The sequence below is a fragment of the Tachysurus fulvidraco genome, chromosome 8 (assembly GCF_022655615.1).
Source record: "Tachysurus fulvidraco isolate hzauxx_2018 chromosome 8, HZAU_PFXX_2.0, whole genome shotgun sequence".
NCBI lineage: Eukaryota > Metazoa > Chordata > Actinopteri > Siluriformes > Bagridae > Tachysurus > Tachysurus fulvidraco.
In genome coordinates this window covers 7,236,610-7,263,863 of record NC_062525.1, presented here as the reverse complement: position 1 = coordinate 7,263,863, position 27,254 = coordinate 7,236,610, and the positions used below count along the sequence as shown (strand labels likewise).

Below are 27,254 nucleotides of genomic sequence, written 5' to 3'. Positions count from 1 at the left end.
AGTGGAAAAACCCCAGTGTGAAATAATACCTAATTTTAGAGTGTAGGAACAGTGAAGAACAGAGTGGGGATTTAGAGTGTAGTCTATAAAAATGATGTATTTCAGCAGTGAGTTTAACAGAATTAAATGTGATCCTTCAATGTGCTAATTCTGTTGTTTAAAAGGAAACAACTGAAAATCAGTTCAGTTTTGTTATTGCTTATTTAGGTCTACTGGTGTATGTAAGTTGTTTAAGGCTTCAACTTGAGGATTAATTGCAGAAATCCTCTGAGGTTTCACAGTTAATTCAGCACAAAGTGAAAGTGTAAGATCATAAGTATATAATTTATTACATGTTTTCATTAAAATCCTATACCTATTGTGCCAATTCACAGTACAAAGGCAATACATTTCACCAGGGGCGGTTCTAGGCCTTTTTTAAGGTGGCTTCAGCCCCCCTGTGTGTGATCTCAGCCACATAAAAACTATAAGTATAATTTTTACTTTCATAAATAAACAATAAAAATTACAGGACATGTCGTCGATGGGAAAGAAAATTATTTATCAGTTTGATCCAAGAGCGATTTTTTTTACTTTGCTTTTAGGCACGTGCATTGTAGTCTTTCAAAAGTGCGTCTTCAGCTGTCTGCTTTATTTGAACGGAAAAACACAGGTACGCGCAGCGTGCATGCACAGACAGAGCTGGAGGCGTTTATCTATCACGTTAATCGGCGGAAATACGCAAGGACGGCAACCAAAAGCAGTGAAATTTCACTATTCTTATTACCAGATAAATCCTACAACCGCCCCTGCATTTCACAGTGAAACCAGAGCAGGAAGCTGAATGCTTGGACATGTTTAGGTGAACAAAACGATTTGTAAGAGAAAGTATATTTGGTTTGTCATCAACAAGCTGTTGCCTTGTTTGTTTGGTTTTTTGTTTTGTTTTTTTGTACTGCTTTTTCAGGCTTGTAGCTCAGCTTTCAGTTTTCTTTCTTCTAACAGTTTGCTCTTAAGAAATTTTCCACAGTCTTGTGGTTTTTGTGTGCTTTGGGGTCAATGTCTTGTTGCATGAAGAAGTTCCTAGAAGTAGACTAGATATAATTCTCTCTGAAAATACTTTTTTGAGTTGATCATCATCACCAATAAAGTTTATTAAGTATGTTCCAGAAGTAATCTAGCCATGGGGGTCACAGTCCAGTGACTTCTGTGCCGGTCCCAAGCCCGGATAAATAGAGAGGGTTGCGTCTGGAAGGGCATCCGGCGTAAAACATTAATGGCAAAGTTAACCGTGCAAATCGTCAAAACGAATTTCATACCGGATCGGTGAAGGCCTGGGTTAACAACGACCGCCATTGGCACCGTTGACCTACAGGGCGCCGGTGAAAATTGGGCTACTGTTGGTCGAAGAAGTAGAGGAGGGAGGAGAGTGCACAGACAGAGAGAGAAGAGGAAAGGTAAGAGTGTAGGACTGAGAATAGGAACTTTGAATGTTGGTACTATGACAGGGACGGAGCTGCCAGGCAGGAGGCAAAGAGGAAGGCCAAAGAGGAGGTATATGGATGTAATTAATGAAGATTTGAAGCTAGTGGGTGCAAGCGTTGGGAATGCAGAAGATAGGGATAGGTGGAGAGAGATGATTCGCTGTGGTGACCCCTGAAGGGAAAAGCCGAAAGAAGAAGAAGAAGAAGTATGTTCCAGAAGCAGCCATGCAAACATGACACCATGTCCAACCTGCTTGACTGATGAACTTTTCTTTCTCAAAACTTTGGCCTTTCCCTCACTTTGATTGAAGTTAATCTTGGTTCCAGAACCTTCGGACACATCAACCATAGATTTTATGTTAATTACATTTAACTAAAGGTAAGATAAACAGAAGCACTAACATAATCCATGATGTTAAATGACAGGTCACGGTCCCAGTCCTAGTGTTCAGTGGCTCTTTAATCAAGGTTCAGAGGACAATCGAACATGTTTTTGCCCAGTGGGAGGCCTGTAAAATCTCTAAATATTTTCTATATGATGTTATTGTTTACACAGTGTTTGATTAACTGCGTCAGTGACTTTTCAGCCTGATAAGGAGTTAAAAGAATAACTCAGCAGTTCTGCATCCTGACACTGAGCAAATAAATTGCCTCACAGCTGAACATGTACCCAGGGAGGGGACTTTTCAAACTTCTCAGAGTGTGACGAGGTGGGATCTGATTCAGTGCATTTTTTTCAGACTGGATCAGGACAAAGCTATTCCTAACATCTGTTTTACGTCCAGTACTTTCTCTCTGGGTTTTCCCAGAACTTCCCCTCTCCGAATCTCCTCAGAGTTGATCTTCTCCCACTCAGAAAATGACACTGGTCTTACACCTGAAAATAATTAGACACATCAAGACAATGAACATAAGGGACATGACTGTGCAAAAACTAGCATGAATACCCACAAGTTAATGGATCATTTAATGAATGAAAGTGTCATACTTTATCTACACTACAAAATTCATGGGGGCCAAATGATAGGTATTGGATTTGCCTTGATCTCCACGGTGTGTTTACTGAGTGTTGTCTCAGTTACTTTACAGAAATTATTTGAGTTAGTTAATTTTTTTTATTTTATTGTTTAAAATATTTTTAGCTCATTTCTATTCAACATTGTTATTATTTTCACTTTGTCTTATTCCATTGTCATATTATTCCATTTTGCTTATTTCAAGCCTTTATGTTCATTTAATGAAATGATCTGTTAAGCTTGAAGTTAGTAAATATGTCTAGAAATAAGATTTATGGTCAAATGTCTTACATGTTAATGAGATTATAATTAATTTAAGTTACTTACTAAAATACATGGTTAATGCATGCTTCATGTGAAAAAAATCTTGCAATGATAAATTTTATATGGAAAAAATGCTAATAATTTGATTAGATTCCCTGAAATTATACTGTGAACTGGTTGATAATATCATTTAGTGCAACTGCTCACATGTTCAGTTCAATTCAGTTCAGATTTATTTGTATAGTGCTTTTGTTCCTGTGGTACAAAAAACTCCCTTAGATGGAAGAGGAAGAACCCTTGAGAGGAACCAGACATTTTCAAATATTATAAATGGTCCCATTTATGAGTCAGACTTGCTCTTGACCACTGAGAATCATCTAGGTTTTTTGTATTAACTTATCAGGAAGACTGGAGGCAATACCAGCACTTAACAGATATTTAAGAGTTTGTTTGGAGGAAGACTTTAATTAAAAGCAGAATGTTGACTTCTGGCACCTTTCCAGTCAGGCAGGGTTATCTGAATCAGGAGACAGGAGATCGGTCAATCTGACTGACTATTCATTATTGGGTCATAATCAATTATGGCCATATTGAGTATATTAAAAGTGAATAGACTCAATTCAGATCTACGAGGTCTCATACAGTGCCATCTGTGTGTCCTCTCAACCACCACTTTCTTACAAGTTGAGACCAGAAAATCAAGTTCAAGCTGTATTGTGTGGGAATTTCCATTGCCCTTAGAAAGCATTATGCAATAAGCAATTGTAGTGATGACATACACACACCTACAATCATTTCAATTTTCCTAAACAACATGTCATCATGACAACCATGACAGTTACACATTGATAATTTTTAGGTTATTTAATGACAAAAGAAAAGAACCTGTTCTGTTCTATACACATAAATACCTGCCACAGAACTGCTGACACAGGTTATGTTTATTTAGAAACATCATAAACTATTTATTTTGTTAGATTGTGTATCTTGTAGACACAGATAAGAAAATATGTTTATACAATAGGTATAAATGATATTTTTGTTTGGATTTTTATTACCTCGAGTCTGCAGTAAGCTTGTAATCTCCTGAGCACCAGCTTTATTAACGGATAGATCCAGCTTTCCCGTTTCCACATCTTTCAGGAGAATTTGTGCAGTTTCAAAGCTGTCATTCATAGTTGTTGCAATCACACCAGTTGGCCCACGCTTCACCCATCCACTGCAGTACAGCCCTGGAGGCACAAGCCCACACACACACACACAAATACACAAACACACACTTTGTAAGCTATGTTAACTCCAGAAAGATGCAATCATAAACCATGATCTTTTTAACTTCGCTACTTCGCTAACATCTTTAAAGTATAAAAGATTTTTTAAACTCCAAAAATATACGTCATTTTAGAAACCTTAAATTTCCTTATAGAATATAGTTCAGCAATATGCAAATTCAATAAAATACAATGGTGTGAATCCAGGTCACAAGTTCACATGACGTATCATGTTTGTACTTAAACATATTTTAATCATTCCAAATATAATGTTATATAAAATGGCATGTGAATTCACACAAGACCAAACAACGTCCTCATAAAGTAGCATCTGTCACTCCTCAAACTATCCAAATACTCGGAGGGAGAATCTACCTGGAGTGAGAAGTGCTTATGGTCATAAACCATGTGGTTTATAAGTTGGATAACATCTTGGACAACAAAGTATGGACGTTAACGGCCACAGTGATGTCACAACATACACGTCATTTTAGAACCCATAAATTTCCTTCTAGAAAGATAGTTCAGCTACATTCAATCTATGTACAGTGTTGCTTGAATGTTAGTGAACCCTATATTTCTGCATAAATATGACCCAAATCATCATCAGACTTTTACACAAGTCCCAAAAGCAGACAAAGTGAACCCAATCAAACTGATCAGACAAATATATTATACTTAGTAATTTGTTCATAAAAATGTTATATCGCTGTGAGAAACAAAAGTATGTGAACCTCTAGGTTTAGTACTCGATTTTAAAGGTCAAATTAGAGTCCATCTGATTTCAGTCAATGAGATGATGATCAGGTCTCCATGAGTGTCCTATTTTCAAGGATCAGAGATGCTTCAAAGTCTGATGTTCAGGACGTGCGTTTGTGGAAGGGGACCTTTGCAAAAACAGGGGGGAGATTTCTGAGGACTTCAGAAAAGAGTTAATGTTGCTCATCAGTTTGAAAAAGTCACAAAATCCTTTCTTATCAGTTTGGACTCATAGTTATATAGATTCTGTACAAATGGAGGAAAGGTTAAGACCATTAGTACGTTCCCAGAATCGGGACATTTTCCCAGAAGAAAAAAATGCGTCATACTTCTAGACTTTCACCAAGGAATGACGAAAGAGGAACAAATTTACAGTAATGTTTTAAAATGGCCATGTTGACAAACTAATTTTAACCCCAAAGCAAGCAAGCACTTTGTGTGAGGACCCACTAACATCCGAGTGTTGAAATTGTTCTTTGCTGAGAAATAGAATAAACTTCTTCTAAGCTGTTATGCAGGATTGATCAAACGGAAACGGAAACTTTACTTGCAGTTATTGCTGTGCAAGGTCTGAAAGCAATGATTCACATACTTCTGCAAGTCACATATGTAGTGCTGGAACTTTTTTCTCAATAATTAAATGAAGTAGTATAATATTGTTGGGTCATTTGTTTGATTGTGTTCACTTTGTTTACTTTTAGGACTTGTTTGAAAATCTGATGTTTTGGGTCATATTTATGCAGAAATATAGGAATTTTTAAAGGGTTCACAAACTTTCAAGTGACACTGTATATATATACAGTAGTGGATTGAATCTAGGGGATAATGGAAGGTGTCAGGAAAGGCATGCAGTGTTAAACCTGTGCCAGCACATTACAATATTTTAGTGTAACTACTATGTGGACATTTGGACAATGCACAGCTCTAAATGAACATTTCTACAGATTATGAAAAGTAAGCAAATAATCAATAAGTCCTTGAGTCAAAACTGAAATTAAAAAAACTGCAAATATATGCACTTTTTTCATATGGGAAAATTAAACAGAATGTCATGCAACAAGCAGCAGGATACCAGGTACAGAGAGACACACTAAAGGTCACCCTATTAAACACTGAACACCCACACTGACCTTCCGCTTACCTGCTGTATGAGACACTCTGCCCATGTTGTTCGGCACTGTGGAAGTGTGAGGGTCAAAGGGCACTGAGGAGTCAATAGGTAGGCTCTTATATCCAATACTGCTGATGAGCAGACCACACTCAAGATCTTGGGTTTGTCCTGTGGGCCGAGCTCGTGCCTTCTCCCCTGAACCCTGAGTAAAGATACAGGACAAACAACTTAAACCTTTACTACCACATGTAGAAGTCATACAAACCTAACCATCAACTTAAAGCCTACTGAATGGCTCGATCAGTCTTTGTGATCTCCAAAAAAACCACATAGGAGCAGCAGGAATACTTCTATACAGACTAGATTGTGTAATGAAGCTAATGAACAGTACGGTTGATGAACAATTCGTGTGTACTAAAATGTGCAGAAACCCTCACCTCAAGTTTGTTCACAGCCAAACGAATCCCTGCTACTTTTTTCCCATCAGCACTTGGGAGCACTTTCACGGGACTGAGTAGAAAACGGAAACCCCATTGTTTATTTGCTTCCTGACTTCTTTCATCCACTTTCAAGGACTTCAGCATTAGCTCAGTCAGTCTCTTCCTAGGTCTGGGAAGATCTACACAAACAAAAAACCTACTCATGGAGTGAGTGAGTGAGAGTGTGTGTGTGTGTGTGTGCGCGTGTGTGTGTGTGTGCACACATATTTATCTGGTGGTGGTCTAAATAAAATACTTATATTCTGCATTCATTTCTATATAATACAACAAAACGGCATTCATAGCTCAAGTGGTCAAGGGTCTGGGTTGTTGATAAAAAGGTTGGAGTTCAAGCTCTGGCACTAACAAAGTGCCACTGTTTGGGAGGTGGGGGAATCGAGCAAAGCCATCTTTGAAAACCGCTATTCAACTGAGATTTTTTATTTTTAAATTCAATTCTTTTTATTGCTTATTTTCATATTCAGTATTTCATATTCAGTATTTATATTATTTTCATATTCAGTATTATTACTTGTTCTCCTGTCATGATTATGCCATGGAGACATATTCAATGTCACACAGAGACAATTCACTTTCTTTTAAATAATGTGCCTAGAGCTATACAGTAAAAGTGGAGTAAGATTCATTTTTATTAGCCACGAACCTATGGATCACAGGATATGAGTAACAATGTATTTCCTGGTTTGTAGCTCAGGGTGAAAACTGGACTTTGAGCCATGTTTCTTAGATAAGGGGAAATTATTGAACAAGCATCAAGATTGCCTCCTGTCTCAACTATAACTGGTTATAAACAAAACACGTATACTGCTATCATGCATTAATCAGATTGTTGGTTTATTTCAAGGTAATCTAGGTCCATAATCATTGTCCCCATGTATGTAGAATTTATTACATAATAAAGAATTGCTAGACTCTTGGACACTGACACTAACACTCATTACTCTAGTGCTGCTATTATGCGATTGATAAACTCCAACATTACATACAACTCTGTGTTGTTCTGCATTTGTGGTTGTTTCTGTCTATTGTTTTCCTTTTTAAACCAGTGTAACCGGATATGTTTTCTTTCCAGAATGTGATGCAATCTTGTATTTTGTACTTTACTAATGCTCTATATTCTGCTGCAGGTTTATGCATGACTAGAATGAAATGTGACATTTCAGCATTTGTAATTCGATGGGTTTTAGTTCAAGTTTACATTCTATTCCTGAGCTGCGGCACATCGGGACTTTCGGAAAATGTTACCACATGTTTTTCCATGATACAAACAATACTGGCCTTTTAAATCAACAAGCAGTAAACAACATTCTATTCAATAAATACTCCTTATGAAAGCCTATAAGCTCTAAGGGTGGGAAAGATTTATGTGCTAGATGCCTTTTTCTTTACTTCAGTTAGTCACCGTTCAAGTCGGCATAAAGTATTAATGTGTACATTTTCAAAACTTTCACAAACTTCATATCTAAAGTATCTGGTCTGTGTATACAGTACACACACAAACATATGTTTACAGCTGAGGAAATATACGTTCTTGTTTTCTATTTGAAACACGTCAGATATAAAACATGCACATCAGTTAATAAGTGTGTATGGGCTTGACTGAGGTGTGTGACTGTATTTAATCCTTGATAAAATGCTTTTGAAAAGCATGCAAACCTGGAGTAAAATTACAGCTGCCCAAATGATAAATCAGTGATAAATCCAATTCTCCAAACTGTAGACATTCTTAATAAAGCCTGAAAACTATAGATTACATTTTTTTTTTCGTTTCCATTCAATGTTATTTGTAGAGCGCTTTTGGCAACAGACTACTTATAATGTAACTAGTCCAAAAAAGTTTATGAGCTAATGAGCAAGCCAGAGTCAGTTCTGGCAAGAAAGAGCAGATGCCAACTCCATGTGGTCTTTGAGGACAGCAATTTATTAATTGTTATTACATTTATTCAGACTGTATATTTATAATCACACCCTCCAGTGTCACCCAAATGAGGATGAGGTTCCCCTTTGAGTCTGGTTCCTCTCAAGGTTTCTTCCTTTACCGTTCAAGGGAGTTTTTCCTCACCACAGTCACCTCAGATTTGCTCAATGGGGACAAATACAAACACATTTAAATATATCTAATATCAATCTTGAATTTTGTATTATATTATTGTTTATAATAACCTTTTGTTCTATGTTCTGTAAGATGATGTCAATTGTATAAAAATACATTTGAATTGAATTGAAGGAACAACTCCCTGAGACAATATGAAGAAGAAACCTCAAGAGGAACCAGACTAAAAGGAAACTTTTCAACCTATCAACTCCAAGATGATTGTAGAAAGGACATTATTTATTATCAAACTCTTCAATGTTTATAATAATTTTGATTCACACTCTCAGGTGTCACCTAAATGAGGATGAGGTTCACTTTTGAGTCTAGCTCCTCCAGCTTTCTTCCTCATACCATCTAAGGGAGTTTTTCCTCACCAGTGTCACCTCAGGCTTGCTCATTAGGGATGAAAATGGGATAATGCAAATAAGTCTACATAAAGTTTCCATGTTCTGTGAAGCTGCTTTGAGAAAAAATCCATTGTTAAAAGCGCTATTCAAATAAAATTTAATTGTAAATGCACACTATGTAGTCAAGTGCAGTTGTGTCACTTCTGAATTCATTACAGTTTTAAGATAAATTCCTTTCTTCTGAAACTTCCCAAGCACAAAACTGAGCAGTTTGTCCAAAACCACCTTCATGGTCTCCATGTCACAATATGCAAAGCAATATGTTAAACAGAGTACACCAGTGTTCATTTTAGATCAATTTAAATCACCAGCAAGCTTCCTAGGAGCATTGTTAAATCTATTATAACAAAGTAGAAAAAATATAGTACAACTTTTGTAATACTACTAAGTTTCTGTTTTTGGACAGACTTAAGTCCCATAGAAAATCTGTGGAATGACCATAACATTGTGGTCCATCAAATTTCTTCATCAAATTTTGGCAGAGCTGAAGAAAATTGAGAGTATGTAATGAAAGAAAAAACAAAATCTAAATGTGTAAAGCTCAGAAAAAATCTGTAATTGCTTCAACAGGAGAAATAATGCTGATCAAATTTTTTTTTTTTAAATTAAAGAAAAATGAGATATCTATTAAAATAATTTACATTTTGATTAAACATTTACGTACTTTGTTGTACTTGCTTACTTTTTTTTGTACAGACTTTAAAAAGGAGAAGTTAAAGGATCTCATTCTGAAAATGCTTACATTTGATATTACAATAAAGCAAAAAGAGGAAAATAAAAAGGAAATCTGGGGTTGAAGTGACTATACAAAGATATGTGAAAAGCTTTCCAAATTCTAAAATGATTCCACAAAATGTATATTTTTAAACTTATGTTTACTTCAGTAACAACTCTATGATTCCTGTCTAGACTTTGTAGACTTTCTTGTCTGCTTCAGTACAGAACTTGGGTCCAGATGAAAAAACGGGTCCAGACGCTCATTACGCAACGTAGATGAATCACGTCTGTCTTAAAGCATTTGATCGATAAACAGTGTTAGATTTCAGCAATGCATCCAAAGAGATGTCAGATTCTACATCTGCTTTTACCACCCCTAAACTCCCCGCAAGGCTTTCCATTACAAAGTGTGGGAATCAAACTCCGGTATGTAGGTCTGCTGATCTCAGCATGCACAGGTTTTTTTCCCAGACATCAATCAAGATTTAGTGTAACTTTTTAGTGTTGTGAGAATCATTTAATGTAGCATGTGATGCTTTTGTCAAGTAAATGACATTAGAACATGTAAATGTACAAAAAAAACCTTACTCGATAAAATGTTACCTTTTCAAATCTGTTTCTGATTCAATCGACGACATTAATAATGAGGATTGATTATAAACACCACCCACTGAGACACGTGTAGTGTTTATCGTGGCTGTGTTTAATGGCCAAACCTTTCAGAGCTTCAGCTATGCCCTCAAAGTCAGCAGGGAGCATGTCTGCTCTAGTCTCAGGCAGGTTCATCATTTCTCTCACCTCCTGAACAGAAAAAAATAACCGATGTAAAATTTTAAAGAGCATGGGATAATATCCGAGTGAGCTAAATGGAAAACCTTCACTGTGATTCTGTGCCCATTTACTGAACTCTGTGCCTTGCAGCCAAATTCAACAGTGCTTGTTTGTCTAGTTTTTTATGCCTCAAAACATTCAGAGATTTCTATCATGGCACATGTCTGGTTTCGACAAGTACATGTTCCTTGCAGAAGCTCGTGACAACATAAGATCAATTGAAATGCCGTTAAATACAGCGTATGAGAAAATGACAAACCAAAAAAATATGTTCAGCAACTAAAATCCGGAAGCTTTACCAGAAGCCAAAAAAATGGCAATCATTTTCCTAACAGTTAATGAAAAAGATGAGTTAATGCTGAGGTATGAATATAGCATTCGGTCAAATATAAAAGCACATACTATAATAAAGGAGAACAAGATGTACTAGATGTGACAATATGGGGAACTACAAATGCATGAACTGAAACAGCAACAAAAAAAAAAGAAAAAACAACAAGTGAAAGAACAAGAGAGAAGGAATGAACACTGATATGAACAAGCAGAAATTTTTTTTATACCTTAATGGTGCAGGCAATTTGCAGAGGCCCCCGTCTTCCCACAATCAGAACCCTACGCACTTGACTGGCCCTAAGAGACTCCAAGGCCTGTTGGGTAATGTCTGTTGTCTGCATTAAAAAAAAAAGACATTTATTCACATTTGGCAACACACAAGGCTATAACTTGCTCAGTTTCTTGCCAGAAGAAATCTGGCAGCAAAAGCTGTGAAAATCATGCAGCTGTATCTAAGGTAAAAGTTACACAGTTACACAGTACATGAATTAGGACAGAGTAAGAAACCTATTTAATACATTACAGTTTTTGTTTTATAATATGTAGTGCAGAAAAACCTTTAAAAGGTCTGGGGGAGACAAGAGGATTCTGGCTACATCCAGTGCCACGTTGCCTTGTCCCATAACCACAGCAGTGTCGCAACTTAGATCAGGACAGAGCTGAAAGAGAAAACAGAAAGGCTAAACTGAAACACATGTATTCCTCTTACAGTACATAAGTAGTCCCATTCACGCACAAAGCGCACAGGCACACACAAAGCGCACAGGCACACAGGCACGCACACACAGGCGCGCACACGCACACACAGGCGCGCACACGCACACACAGGCGCGCACACGCACACACAGGCGCGCACACGCACACACAGGCGCGCACACGCACACACAGGGGCGCACACGCACACACAGGGGCGCACACAGGGGCGCACACAGGGGCGCACACAGGGGCGCACACAGGGGCGCACACAGGGGCGCACACACGGGCGCGCACACACGGGCGCACACACGGGCGCACACACGGGCGCACACACGGGCGCACACACGGGCGCACACACGGGCGCACACACGGGCGCACACACAGGCGCACACACAGGCGCACACACAGGCGCGCACACAGGCGCGCACACACAGGCGCACACACAGGCGCACACACAGGCGCACACATATAGATAAAAACGCACACGCACACACACACACACACAGGCGCACACGCACACGCACACACACACAGGCGCACACACACACATACAGATAAAAATGTAAGGCACTGGATAAGGGCTTCTGCCAAATGCCATAAATGTAAACAGCAGTTGAAATGATAATTAAATATTACCTCTTTGTTGCTAGGGAGCCCATTATACCATCCCACAAAGTCTCTGGCTGAGAACACACCAGCTAGGTTTTCCCCAGGCACTCCCATTAAGCGTTTTCCTTCTGCTCCATAACTCTGACCAACAAACAATACGATAAAGTGAGCAGGTTTGAATACAGAAATGAACGCGGCAAAGCCTAAGAACGCATGATGAATAAAACAGTGAAAGAAACCTCACAAGCACAACAGCGTGATAGGCTTTCTTCAGCTCCTCCACACTGACATCCGTACCTATGCTGACATTGCCAAAGAACGAGCAGCGTTCATGCTGAGCCGTCTGCGTGAACGTGTTTATAACGTTCTATTGGGATTAAAGAAAAGATAAAAGGAATTAGTAACAGTATGTGTGATATTATTCATAACTCCTTACCTTGTTATCAATAGATAGATAGATGGATAGATAACTGCAAAGGAAGTCCTCATGGAAAATTATATTTTTTATATATTTTTTTTATTTTTAGATTTTATAAATATTATTCTATTTATAATTTTTTCAAAATCCAGCTGCTCCCATTAACTCCCATAAACTTGCATAATTGGTTCTAAAGAAAAGAAAAGGTATCAATCTACTAAATGAAATGCTCTAAAAAGAAAGTTGGATTAATTTATTTTTAGGGTTGAAATAAATCATAATTCTATTCTTTATATTTACATATATTTTGTCAAGACAGCCTGTTGGTGATACACAACCATTGCGATACTATTAGATAAGAACTCTAACTGAAAATCTGAAAACAATAACCTAGACAGAATTATAAAAAATATGTATCAGTTGTCAAGCTTCATCTACCTGAGGCTTTAATAGTAATTAATCTGCAGTAAGTCATACAACACCCAGATGTGTGTTCAGATAATACTCAGCCATATCAGTTGTTTTTTTTTGTTTTTTTTTTATCAGGATTACACCCACACAGTAATACTTCCAGTGAAGGTGCTGTAGACCTGTACAACTCAACCAAAATCTGAAACCTGTAGTTGCATCTAATGTAATAATGCAAAAATGTAGCATTATTGCGCTGCTTCATGTGCTTCTTTTCTACCAAAATCAAGAATAAGAACTCACCTTAACCTCGGGGTGATCCGGAGCCACCCCAAACCGTACCAGGCCAAAGGGGACAGGCAGACGCTCATAGATGTCCACAACCATGTCACTCCTCCCCTGAAACAGAGCACATACACGTATATAAATACTTCCCAAAGTGACTGTTTATTGTGTATTAAAGAGGAATAGATTTGGTCCTTTGCTTTGGTTTGATCCAGGTTCAGTGATGAAAGGGATTGAAATTTCAGTGCCAATGACAACTTCAATGTCATTTGTAAAGCATTTAACAATGGACAAAGTCTCAAAGCAGTTTTACAGGAATTTAACAATTCGGAATAAAAATAATAAAGTTTAAATTTAAAATTTATATTCATATCGAAATGACTTGAGTTCTGCAAAGGTAAGAGTTGTTGAACTTTTTTTGTGGTGGCGTGCAATATGATAATCAGCAAATCATACTGGACCTTCAAGTTCTAATGCAAGGGGCAGGTAAACCTTTCTAGTCATATTCTGAGGGCAGCTTTTTGCCATTTCTTTGCCCTCATATCATCAGTCATTTAAACTAAACTATTCTCTTCTATAATATTATGTAACATTTTTGACCACACAGGCTGCTCAGGTACTTGTTCAGTCATTTCTAGACTGGATTGCTGCAACGCACTGCTGGCAGGTCTACCTATGAACGCAATCCGTCCTTTGCAAATGATCCAAAATGCAGCTGCCCAGTTTGTTTTCAACCTGCCTAAGTTCTCGCATACCACCCCGCTGCTGCGATCACTCCACTGGCTTCTGGTAGCTGCACGCATCCGATTCAAAACACTGATGCTGGCCTACAAAGGCAAAAACTGACCAGCTCCCTCTTACCTCAAAGCCCTCATCACTCCTCGCACTGCACCCTGCACCATCCGATCTACCAGCACTGCTCGACTGGTTCCACCATCTCTCAGGGTAAGAGGCAAGTATACTACAAGACTCTTCTCTGTTCTGGCACCAAGGTGGTGGAATGAACTTCCCCTCGAGGTCCGGACAGCTGACTGGCTCACTGGCTATTTTCAAGCGGCGGTTGAAGACCTACTTATTCAGGAAACACTTCAACTAGCACTTCTTTCCTTATCTTTTGCATTAAAAAAAAAAAAAAAAAAAAAAAACCTTTTTCATAGTAACTTTGAACAAATGTTTTAAACTCATGGTATCTGAAGTATGTAACTTAGTGAGCCAGTATTAATGTATCCAATGTTAGAGATTTAAGCACTTATGTACGTTGCTCTGGATAAGGGCGTCTGCCAAATGCTGTAAATGTAAATGTAAATGATGTGTATGAAGCTTCTTCTTCTGTGGCCTGTCCACTGTAATCTCCCTAGTACATCATTAACAGCAGGTTATATCTTCCGTCTTCCGTGATGATATCTTGAACATGTAGTCATTTTAAACTGGGGAAGCTCCAGAATGAGTAAAAGGAAACAAATGGCCAAAGTACATCATGGAAATCAAGGGATTAATAAGAAATGGGTGCAACACTAATGATTCGGAGAAGCAAACATTCAGGCCTGCAAAAATTAGACATGTAAGTAAAGAATCTGGTTTCATTTGAAAGTTTTACTTCCCAGTCTAGTTTTTTTACCCCCTCAATCTTTAAAATTATGGCCACAACAACCTCCACTCAGAGATGCGGAGAGACACACGGACACAGAGACACACACACAAGGCAGACACACAACATGGGTTTAACTTAATATGGGTTCATTTTAAAGCCTAAATCATGATGAAGTGAAAGTAAGCCAATTACATGACACAACAGGAAACACGCGTTTATTGCACATCAGTGCTCCTGTACAATGATTGAAGTTACCCAACTAACCAAAAACAAACACTGACTCTAAACACTGTTAAAGTATAAATCAAAGGGACGGAACATCATATAATTTATATGTAGCTTATTCGTGCAAGAAGGGATCCTGCATCCTCAAACGAAATCCACCGCTCTGTACTAAAGCTCTTTTTTTTGTCCCTTTTTTCAAACAGGAACCGAAATAAAGTTCTTTTGTTTTTCCCTTTTCAAAAAGGAACTGATTCAACAGTATCATTATTGTTCATGGAAAGAAGTCAGAATCTTAATATTCTGACATAATTCAGACAGATTTTATTAATAATCTTCGTCAAAAAACAAACAAACATAAAAACAACAACAACAGTTAGTCTTATGAAGTCCGGAACGATTAGTGCGTCTGTAATATGTATAAATTTAGATAAAATTTATATAAAAGAACTGAAAAAAGAACCTATACTAGGAAAAAGTGTCATGTTGTTGCTTGCATTGTTGAGTTGTTTAGTGTATTATGTACAGTAATGGACGCACATACTACAATTACACCAAGGTATATGCAGTCAGATGAGGGAGGTTCTACTGCCTGTTTTTACTGCTTCATGATCTCCATTTCAACCAAATCTTTCTAGACCGCATGGTACTAAAATGAAGCTGCTAAAGCTTGAATGAAACTTTATTTTCACCCAACATTTTATTTATCTATCTATAAAAACAACCTGAATACAAAACCTACTTTGATCTTGTTACTTTGTGCACCTGGATTTATTTTGCTCATTAGTTTCTTAATAGGATCATTCTTGTTTTGCTGTAATCTTTCCATCAAATCTTTCGAATCTAGTCCTCCATTTTCTGAAAACATTCGTATCCGTTTAAACCGATTCATTTTAAACTATTCCTGTCAATCCAGGTCCATTCGTACGGGCTTCAAGTCGTGAATCTACAGAATGTGTAGATGTTTAAGTCGTGAATCTCCCACAACCGCTCTGAGGTGCAGAAGGCAATATAATTTACAAATACAAAAAAAATTAAAACTTTCAATTGCGTGAGCAGTCAAACATGCAACATAACCGGTTAGCTTCAGTAATCAAATGACTAATTTACAAATGAAAAAAACCTAACAAACTTGCAATTGGGTGAGCAGTCAAACATGCAACGTAACCGGTTAGCTTCAGTATTCAAATGACTATTTGAACACAATACAACTGGTTGCAAATAAAGATCCTGGAAGAACTCAGGTGTGTTGGTGCACACACCTAAACAAAAAAGCATCATAAAAACCAATAATTAACAGGTTCAGAAAACCAGATGTGGGTAAATCATATCCCATTATTCTGGTACTTTGGAGGGATTTGTGTGTATGTAGGTCATAAGTAATTCTACAACCCACCCACTGAATAGTACCAGATTGAATGTTGTGAGTAAATGAAAGCATGTGTGGATGTGCACATGTGCACAGTGTAGGATGTAAACCAGAGCTTATTGGTGCTCGGTAATGTAATGAAATAAACCTGCTTTACACCCAATCTGTTTTTCCTCTAATTTCATCCTGATAAGTTTTCTTATCTTTACAAGACAATTAAACGTCTACAAAAGATGTGGCATTTCCTGGATTCTTCTGGATTTGTATGTAGGGGCTCCACATGTGGTATAGCTTTGGGCCAAATTTGGGACTGCAAAGAAACGTACTGCATGAGAAAAAAAGAATTCAGTAGTTTACAGTGTAGTAAAGGTTTCTGGGCATATTATGCATAAAACTGATCTGAATAAATGGAACTTTTGGCCATAATGGATCCTCTGAATGCTTAAGCCTTTCTTTGTGCAGGCATAAATCAGCCTTTTCTGACACATTCCAGTCTATTCACAGAAGGCTTCTGAACTTCAGCATAGTACTTCATAGTCTTCATGAGACCAAGGGTAGGACAGAACACTTCACACATGCAAAAATCTTAACAGTCCACTTCAAATACTATAGCCAGCTTCGCTTTCTGTTTATGATACTTTCCGTCTACTCTCTAGGGCACTTTCCTTTCCGTGCTGCATAGCTCGATGTAATACTTTAATTATTTCCTTTTTCTTTACAACCGTCAATGAGCAACATTGTTAACATTGTTGTTCCTGTAAATAGGTCAGCGAAACTATTCTGCTCTAAAATGTTCGTGGCTCTTCACAGTATGCTCTAGTGTCAATTTCTTAGACTGCATCAACTTTTTCCACAATCACTTGAATCAAAGTCTGTGATTTGTTTGTCTAAATATTCTGACATTTAGGTGAATTTTATTACCCAGCATCAAAAAGCATCATTAATTTTCAAGTCCAGAAGAACTCTGTCTAATTCTTAACGAAAATGTACGTTGGTTTTATAAATGTAAGAGTTATTTTCCTTCATACTTTCATGGGGATTAATTGATATATCTAGCTATAAAATATAAAAAAAAACAACAAACAACAAACCAGGAGAAATCCACACTGATACAGTCGTACACACCAGACGTTCACCATTTAAGACTTTATAAATGGTTAAAAGCAGAACTTAAAAAGGACGTGCTAAAGCTTGCATAATCCTGGATTATAACCTGTAAAGTGACTATTCATCTACATTCAGAGGTCTATAAAAATCAAGCTGAATCCAAAAGCGTTTTATATTTATAGTTCATGACCCTTAACTTACTGAGGATCCGATTCAATTCTAATGTATTTGTATGGCACTTTAAACAATGAACCTTGTCTCAAAGCAGCTTACAGAACATAAACACAACACAAAAAAAATAATATCATACAAAGATTAATATAATAATAAACAAGCCTGAGGTGACTGAGGTGACTGTGGGAGAAAAAACTCCCTTAGATGGAAGAGAAAGAAACCTTGAGAGGAACCAGACTTAAAAGCGAACCTCATCCTCATTTGGGTGACATTTTACCATTCTGTAACCTCCAGAAAGCCTTTCCATCACGATTACTTTTGGTTTTCCAAAACAAAGTCTTTTCACAATACAAATCTGCTCTGTTTTTGAATCTGTCCAAATTGTGAAGAATGTATCAGCAATGCTAAAATCAAAGCCATAATTGTTTTTTTTACATGATATCTCTGTAAGCATTAGTTGTGTCTTTTTATCATGTTTTTAAATAAAATTCCCTAAAAAATATAGATAGAGCTTGATCTAGATTAGGGTTCACTCTACCCGTATCATCCGTTCTGAAGGCTTTGACGTTTCTGAAAATGCTACTAAAAATAAAGTAAAAAAAAAAAAAAAACCATCCAGTACATATCTGCTTATCTTTTAATGGGTAAATGATATTCTAAAATGCATTCTCTCTCTCTCTCACGCACACAAACAAGAACAAAGATTGGTTGAGGAATCTTAAAGGTACTGTTAACCGTTTATTTAAGCTTAGAGTCAATCAATCATCTTACTATGGAATGCAACACGTCTAAAAACTCGATCCTCACATTAATCCGCTCCTGTTAACACACACATCATGGTCATTAACACAAGGATGAAAGGCAATTACTGTATTCCATGGTAATGGCAGGATCTTTATATTGGGACTGGGGTTTGCAAGCTATCCAACAATGGACTCTTTTCTTTGTTGTGCTCCTTGAAAACAAACACAGAGAGAATGAGGAGAAGCTTCTTCCCTCAGGTATTTCAGAGTTTACACCAGGAAACTCACAGAATCTATTACTGGACCGCTCTATCCATCTTTACTGTTTTTCTGCACATCTTTTTGCACTATGACACTTTACCTCTGGACTGTCACTTTAACTCTGGACTTGCACAGCACAGTGCCACTTTATACACACCATACTACACAAGGACACTTTAAGGACAATCATTAAAACCATACGCATTTATGTATATACATTATTTTTCACATATATTTACATATTTTATATAGTATTTATATAGATTATACTTTTTATTTATCTATCCTTTTGGTTTTATTTTTTATCCCTTTTTATCCCATTCCTTTTATGCTTAAATACTGGACAGATGCAAAAAAAAGCATTTCGCTGCATGTTGTACTCTGTGTGTATGTGACGAATAAAATTTGATTTTGATTTTTGTTTTATTTTGAATCTAACCTTGAGGAGATGTTGTGCCGTGTAAAAGCCTGCAGGACCTCCTCCCACGATGCACACCTTTGGATTCAAAGCTCTTGCAGAGAATAACCTGTTTGCTGAAAGCATGTAAGAAAGTACGTAAGAAAAAAGGGAACAGGCCACATAAAGGAAGACATCATACTTAAAGCTAAGACTAAAAGAAAAGAAAAAAAGGAAAAAAAAAAGATATGGGGTTTTTGGTTGTTTATTCGTTCCTTTTTTAAAATGCATGAAAAATATAGCTTGATGAACACTGAAAGGTAACATGATCCCGATCTTTGACTTATTAAAGCAAAAATTAAAACTCAGAACGGAACCTCATCCTCATTTGGGTGACACTGGACAGGAAATAATGTCAATGTAAATAATGTCCTTTCTACAACAATTTGTAGTTTAGATTTTATCTTGTCTTACAAGTTCACAAGATAACTAACAAGCTACCAATCTAAGCTAATAAGCCTGTGTTTGATTATTTGACCTTAATTTACATGCTAATGGTAATATATCAGTTTTTCATTCTGTCCATATTCATATGTACCTAGTTGACATGCACGAGTGGAAAATACGTCATTATTCAAGAGTTCGAATCTTGGTAGGATGTATTCATACTTTACTTGAGTATTAGTTTGTTTAATACCTTCAAATCTCCAAGGTCTCTTCTGCTGTCATTACTTACATTACACCGTACCTCATGTCTGTTTAGCATCTATTCATTTCAGTTTAGCATCCTGCTGCATAGCTCTTTTAATGTTTATGTAGAATATGAAGAACAGCAGCAGACTCTGGACTCTGCTACATTAATACACTTATCTGTAGCAAAGTCTCCTGAATTGTAAAATGTTATACAATAATTAGGAGCCAAGCACTAAAGGTACAAGGCATGTATTGTAATTGCTAGAATCTTTCACTATTATTATTAGACTTTATAGCTTAGATTTTTGGAGGTTTATCATAGAATTTGGCACATTGATAGAGGACAGCACAAAGTATCAAGCTATGAAATTTGGGGTCAATCGAACTATTTTTTTTTCCTGAATCCTTGGCTCACGTTGATTCAAATGTGCTCATTGGCTTTTCCCCAATGAAATCTTCTAAAAAACCTCCTTTCGCGAATTAGTCCTAGACCGTTGATCCTAAAATTTAGTATGTGTCGGGTGACAGTGGCCACATTGTTGTAGATAATACAAAGGGTTCTGTCAAAAGTTATTCCAGTAATTTTGCTGGGGCAAACAATGTGGCCTCTGTTGTCCAATGAATCCCACAAAGATGATGACAAAAGAGAGGATTAGCCATATGTCAGCAAAGCTTTGTTGGAATTATGCAAAACTTGGTGTACTTTATTACTAAAAGAATTATTGGGTACCCACCAAGGTTAATGAAATTTGGCCACACAGGGTTATTATACCAGAAAACCTCAAAAATCAAATGCTATAACTGTTATAAGCAATCATGGGTATGCACTAAATTTCATGAGATTTTTAATTTAATTTTTTTTTTTTTTTTTTGGGGGGGGGGGGTGCTTCATGTCTCTGTTACTCTGGCACAAAAGCAGATATTTTAAATACATTATTTATGCTTCAAAAAGTTAAAAAAAATAAGGTTAAAAAAATATCAAAGTTAATGATCCTCTCTGTGAACTTATGAAATCATGTCAGACATTTTCTGTTTCATTCATTATTTATTTTGCTAAAATCTCCTGCTAGTTATGGCAAAATCAGGTGTTGAGAATTACCTCATGAGAACACAGTCTTCAGGACTTATTAAAGACATTAACTTACTAAAGGACTTATTAAAGAACAGTGTGGCCACATTGTAACCACAAGTTCATCCTTGAAGGGACAATAGGCTGCTTTTCTTCACTGGCATAAAGGTAAATGCACATGATAAATATGAGGCCAGGGTATTACACACCGTGTTTAGTGAAATTTGAATGCTGAAAACATAAACATAAACCCCCCTTTGTTTATGTACTTGGTTGTCTAGCACTAAGGTGCTCGGACCCTTCGTTGCTGTATGTTACTTTCATGCATCTTCTTTTAAATGTATGCAATGTGTTAAACATTGTAACAACTTTTAAGGTTTGGCATTCAGTTTGTGTGTGAAAGATTAGTATCTGTACTTTGAACTCTTGTATGCTCATGCCATAAACCAAATGAACTGCATCAATGAAATGTGCACAAGCTTCAACAAAACAAAAAACAAGCAAAAAAAGAAACAAAGAAACAAAACAAAAAACAAACAAAACATTAAAGCATAAATAAACACGTGATAACGCATACAGGATATTTAATATTGTTCTACACAAAAGAAAACTTTCAAATCAACTCCTAATAATGAGATTTTGATGATTGAATTGCAAAGCTGTCAAGTGGCATTAAATTATTGTGAAAACTTACCCGAAGATGAAGGAGCACAGTGACATCTGGCCTGCAGCAGACTGTACATGGAGAGAAAGGATCTCTTAATGTTTCTCATGTTTACAGTCAGAAAGTCAACATGAATGAATGAATGAATGAGCTGCTTTGCTGAATAAAGACTCGCAGAGAAGAAGAATAAGCTGATTATAGACCCTTTTAAAAAGAAAAAGCCGCTTATATCCGCTCGGGATAATCAGAATTGTGCATGTAACCGGTTCTCTTGCTATATTTCATTCACTTTGGCATGTTGCTCAAAAATGGACTTTGTTCGACTAGTCAGGGTAAAAGATTAAAATAAACGCATGGCAGCGTATTTCGCCATTTCGAGGCTACAGATGCTTATGCAAATTGCCCAAACTGTCATGCTATAATAACCAAAATAACGAAACGAACATGCAAATAAATTATAAATAGAAGTTTTCATTACAACAAACACAAGAAACAAACACGTCCGTCGCTCAAAACGATCCCTGTTCAACAACGTCCCAGATTTAAAGGTTCCTAGTGTTAAGGTTTCACTGTGGTCTGGCCTTGAATTAATGCTCAAGGTTGAAAACATGTGAAAACAAGGACAATAAATGACCTCGTTTTCTTATCTCAGACCACAGTTGGATGTGCATGTACATGTACACTTTATCTGTATGATCACATTACATCTTGTGTAGAAGACATTCAGTTGTTGTCCTAAGTGATAGTGAAAGCATCTTCAGCATTTATCAGCAGTTTTTAAGGTCATACTTCATGTGATTTTTCATCCACAACACTACTACAATACAATGTGAAAATGAAATATATATATTTTCTGGTTAGGTTATTTTGTTTACAAATTTGACCTATATACACCTTAGGACATTTGTATTACTATTAGTATTCTGGTTCAAATTCCAAATGAAAATTGTGAATATTCTGGGACTCCAAGCCTTTCTTTTAAAAAAAAATAATCTAGATTTAGAATGAGAGTGTGTGTGCCCTGCAATGGGTTGGCACTCCGTCCAGGGTGTATCCTGCCTTGATGCCCGATGATGCCTGAGATAGGCACAGGCTCCCTGTGACCCGAGGTAGTTCGGATAAGTGTTAGAAAATGAATGAATGAATGAATGAATGAAAAATGTAGATTTATAATTTAGGACTTTTATCATTTAGGATCATATTCAACAAAAGTTTCACTATATTTTTTGATGAACTGAGGTATTTGTCTTTTGGATCTTGTATTACACCCTAATGGCAATGTATTATTTGATTCAATTTTGAGTCTAAATTTGATCAGTTTATCATCAAGGCATATACTAGTCACACATTATGCCTTGAAACGAGTCCATGCCTTAATAAAGTTTAGATTAGCTTTAATTGGCTGTTTTACTGATTTAAATAAAGTTTTATCAAGTTCATAATACACCAATAATAGCATCATAATAATAATAATAATAATAATAATAATAATAATAATAATAATAATAATAATAATAATCTTCTTAATAATAATAATAATAATAATAATAATAATAATAAGAAGAAGAAGAAGAAGAAGAAGAAGAAGAAGAAGAAGAATGAAAAAATCATATCCACTTCAGAAACATTGGGTACAGCCAAAATCCCAGAGAGAGAGAGAGAGAGAGAGAGAGAGAGAGAGAGAGAGAGAGAGAGAGAGAGAGAGAGAGAGAGAGACCAGACTAGACTAGACTGGAATTTGTAAACAAATATAAAGATAAGGCAGAACTGTATCAGAACCTAGATTAAACTTCTACCAAACCGATGAGAAGTAAGGATTAAAAATGTGGATGAAAGTATAGGCTCATTATCTAAACCAAACAAACTCCCAAACACTGTGGGGTTGTTTCATGGTGTGCATTTGAATGCCCACCTGCTAAGGGAACAGACACACTTATCCTTGTTGTTGATGTAGATCATGATAATAGCAGAGATACACAGATGAATGTAACCGATCTAACCAAGAGGAACTTCATCACAAAGCAAGAATCCAATCCCAACACAAGAAATAACTTAATCAGAGGGAAAAGTGGAAAGGTTTTAAACTGGCCGAGTCAATCACCAAACCTGAGCTCACTTAAGCAGCATGTCACCTCCTGAGGAGGAGACTGAAGAAGAAAACTGCCAGAAACAAACAACTGAAAGAAGCTGCAGTACAAGCCTGGAAATAAACAAAAGAAGAATGCAACCGTTTGCTGATGTTTGTGTGTCTTTGGTTTGATGCCAAACCAAAAAATTAGTGTTATTTGCTTTAAGACTATATTTTTTAATATTCCCCCTCACCAAAAGTGCCATGTTCTAAGTTGTTTAACACATTTCAGTGTAAATATCTGGGAATGAAAGCTGCAATTCTGATCTATTTTTTTGTATACATCATCATGCAGCTGCTCCTCAGATGTTTTACCCACAGTCTGGTAATAATTCCTCTTCCCAATCTTTGTTCTCTTTTACTTATCTGTTTGATCATTTTTGCTTAGTTTCTTATTTTCTATGATCTCTCACTATTACTGTAATAATTGTTTAAAAAGATAATGTTTACATCAACTTGTGTAATACTTACACATTTAAAGCATATGCAGTGTCTTTTCTTTACACTTTTCTTTTCTTTGCATTTTAATTCGTGTAATTAAAAACCATAATGTATTTTATTTTATTCACATTTTATTTCATCGGTCCCAATGAGTTCATTTATATGAGTTACAGATGTTTGTCAGTGCAAATAAATTATTCAAAAATTTATTTACATGAACTGAAAGACTTGCATAATCAGAAATGAACCTGGAACACAGATGGAAAGCTGAAGCCTCAACAAACCACATATACTGTAAACAGTTTCACTCAGACAATATCCAAAGCCATTTCTCTTTACAAACTAGAACAAACTAATGCATCACATCGGCTTAATAGTTTACAAAGCAGTTAATGTTTAAACAGAAAAAGTAAAACTTACACTCAAAGTAAATATTAAGAAATGCTATAAAAATGGGGGGAAACCTGTGGAATTTGAATTAACTAATTTTAATTTGATTTGCTTTAGTGTCATGACAAACAGTTTTACTGAAGCTCTGTTGATGATACCTGATTACAAAATCAGGTTTAAAATAACAAATAACATGAAAAATCTAAAAAAAAAAAAAAAAAAAAAAATTCCCATACTGTAAATGATTTCCAGTAAATCACTTTTTTGGAAAAATCAAAGAATGCAAAATGATACAAATGGCTTTGTCCTGGGGATTCTACTTTAGGCAGCAGTTATCTTTGAGTCCTTTGTTAAAGCCTGGACATGTGGCAAATGTTGGCATCTGATCCCCATGCAGACTTGCTTTCTCTCCCTATCAATTCAGAACGTATTCTAGAATGACCCTATTGGTATTTAACAAATGAAAAATCATATTGTAGCCTGAAGATAATATGCATATTATTTATATGCTGTGAGGGAAATTCTTTCCTCACAAAAAGTTGTTTGTGAGGGTCTGACCCTTTGTGCGTGTGACTGGAAGTGGCTCGGTAACTACAAAGGATCAGAATGAGCTAGGGGTGAGATAGTGACTCAGGCTCAGAAACCACTTGATCTTAGTAAAGTTATCCTGATTCAGATTTATCCTAATCAAGCATTGTAATGTAGCCAGTGATTGATGATGTGTTCCTTTCTCTTCTGTGAATCTTTGAATCATGCTTATAAAATCTCAATGTAATAAATAATCGACCCTCCCATCCTCTCTCATGTTACACAAGGAGAGTTGGGTCCTGTTGTGCAGCAGCACAAATTAATTGCGAACGTTTTTACTCGTGCCTACCAGTATGCTATTTTCTTAATAACTTCTACAACAATGCTCAATAATGAATGAAGTTTCTCAAAAACACAGTAGCCTCCATATTTCTTAAAGGTAAGAAGCTCGGGACATCCAGGACTCCTCCAAGAGACATCTCCTCCCAAACTAAGCAATCAGGGGAGAAGAGCCTTGGTACAGTATGAGAGATGACCAAGAGGTGTCTGCTCATTTGTGCTCCTTCTTACAGAAGAACAATATCTTTGAAGAGTTTCAGTCAGATTTCAGGTCCCATCATAGCACAGAAACTGCATTTGTTCTTAGCTTCGGACCAAGACTGTTCTACATGACTTTACTGCTACATTCAACACTATAGATCACATCATTCCCTTAGATCACTTAAAACATTACACAGGTATTCAGGGACAGGCTTTAAGTTGGTTTAGATCCTACCTGTCTGATCGATACCATTTTGCAGAATTAAATGGTGAATCCTCCAGTTTATTGCCAGTTAATTATGAGGTCCCTCAAGGATCAGTTCTAGGACCTTTTATCATTATACATGCTTCCCTTAGGGAACATTATTAGGAGGCATCGGATTAGTTTCCACTGTTGTGCTGGTTATACCCAGTTATATATCTCATCAAAACCAGATGAAATAGCTAAATTTACTGTGTTAAAGAGATTAAAGATTTGATGACCTGTAATTTTCTGTCGTTAAACTCCGATAAGACAGACATACTTATCATAACCTTATTCCCAGTTTAAATGTAGATTAAAAACATATCTCTTTAGTCAGGCATACACATAATACATCCCATAATATTGTGCTCTAATACATCTGACACATTATCATCTAGTGCTTGCTAATATTATGAACAGCAGCTACGTTCATTCCTCTCCACTGCTTCTCTGTTTCTACCCATCCCGAGGCATCCAGAGATTGTACCAGCTCCAGTTGTCTTCCGTGTCATGAAGATTCTGGACCTTCACTGAGATGAGGCCGACTCTGTGAGAATTCTGAGGCATCTAGAGATTTACCAGCTCCAGTTGGACTCTGCTATACTACAGAGGAGATGCCAACTCCATGTGGTCTTTGAGGACAACAACCTCCTCATCAATACAGCATTTGTTGGACTGTATATTGTGTATTTATAATCACACCCTTTGAGTCTGGTTATAGTGTCACCCTTTGAGTCTGGTTCCTTTCAAGGTTTCTTCCTTTACCGTTCAAGGGAGTTTTTCTATGCCACTGCTGCCAGAGTCACCTCAGACTTGATCATTGGGGATAAATACATACACATTTAAATATATCTAATATTAATCTTGAATTGTTGTATTATATTAATCTTTATATTATTCTTTATATTAACCTTTTGTTTTCTGTTTAAGTTCTGTAAAGCTGCTTTGAGACAATGTCAATTGTTAGAAGCACTATACAAATACATTTGAATTGAATGACCAAGAACCTGATGGTCACTCTAGTTAAGCTCCAGACATAATGTGTCTGAAGATGGAAATAACTTGCCAAATCATTTGGCTTTATGGCAGATTGGCCTCTTGTGTATGTACTTATAAAAACCTACTGATGCTCCACTGATCTGGGCTTTATGGCAGAGCTGTGAGATGGAGGTCTATAAGTCAGTTTTTGTTTTTGCAAATTCAAATTCATATCATTTGTCAAGAACAGCTGAGAGGTTTCCTGTTCATTTGTAGGATTAGTAGGTATTAATAAGTACACACAAAAGGTAAATATTAATTGTTTGGTTATGTGTCATGGACTTTCTTGCATACAGGACTTTTGTTGATGATTATAAATAGAAAGCGAGTCAGACATACCTGCAAGAAAGAAAGAAAAATCAGTTTTACTCTCTCCTAAGCCTTAGAGATCAGTGTCCCCATTCCCATTAGTAACTACCAGGGTTTGAGATGGTCAAAACATTCTTGTCCCAGTCCTCCACATTATATATTG

The 27,254-nt window shown here is 36.6% G+C and overlaps 1 protein-coding gene across 4 annotated transcripts; it reads right to left on the bottom strand.

Moving 5' to 3' along the window:
- Positions 1-305: 305 nt before the first annotated feature.
- fdxr (ferredoxin reductase) lies at positions 306-27,254 on the bottom strand. Of its 4 annotated transcripts, XM_027132785.2 has the most exons (13): positions 27,122-27,254; positions 21,504-21,544; positions 19,090-19,184; positions 13,202-13,297; positions 12,317-12,439; positions 12,100-12,213; positions 11,325-11,426; positions 10,995-11,102; positions 10,320-10,404; positions 6,322-6,503; positions 5,915-6,086; positions 3,802-3,975; positions 306-2,340 (listed from the first exon to the last, which is right to left on the bottom strand). In XM_027132785.2, exons 4-13 carry the CDS (start codon positions 13,283-13,285, stop codon positions 2,210-2,212), a joined length of 1,275 nt encoding a protein of 424 aa, XP_026988586.1. In that variant the 5' UTR covers positions 13,286-13,297; positions 19,090-19,184; positions 21,504-21,544; positions 27,122-27,254; the 3' UTR covers positions 306-2,209. The 4 variants fall into 4 exon arrangements, with proteins under 4 accessions (XP_026988586.1, XP_026988585.1, XP_047673504.1 ...); XM_027132784.2 differs by lacking the exon at positions 27,122-27,254 and having other exon boundaries at positions 21,504-22,039; XM_047817548.1 differs by lacking the exons at positions 19,090-19,184; positions 21,504-21,544 and having other exon boundaries at positions 27,122-27,146.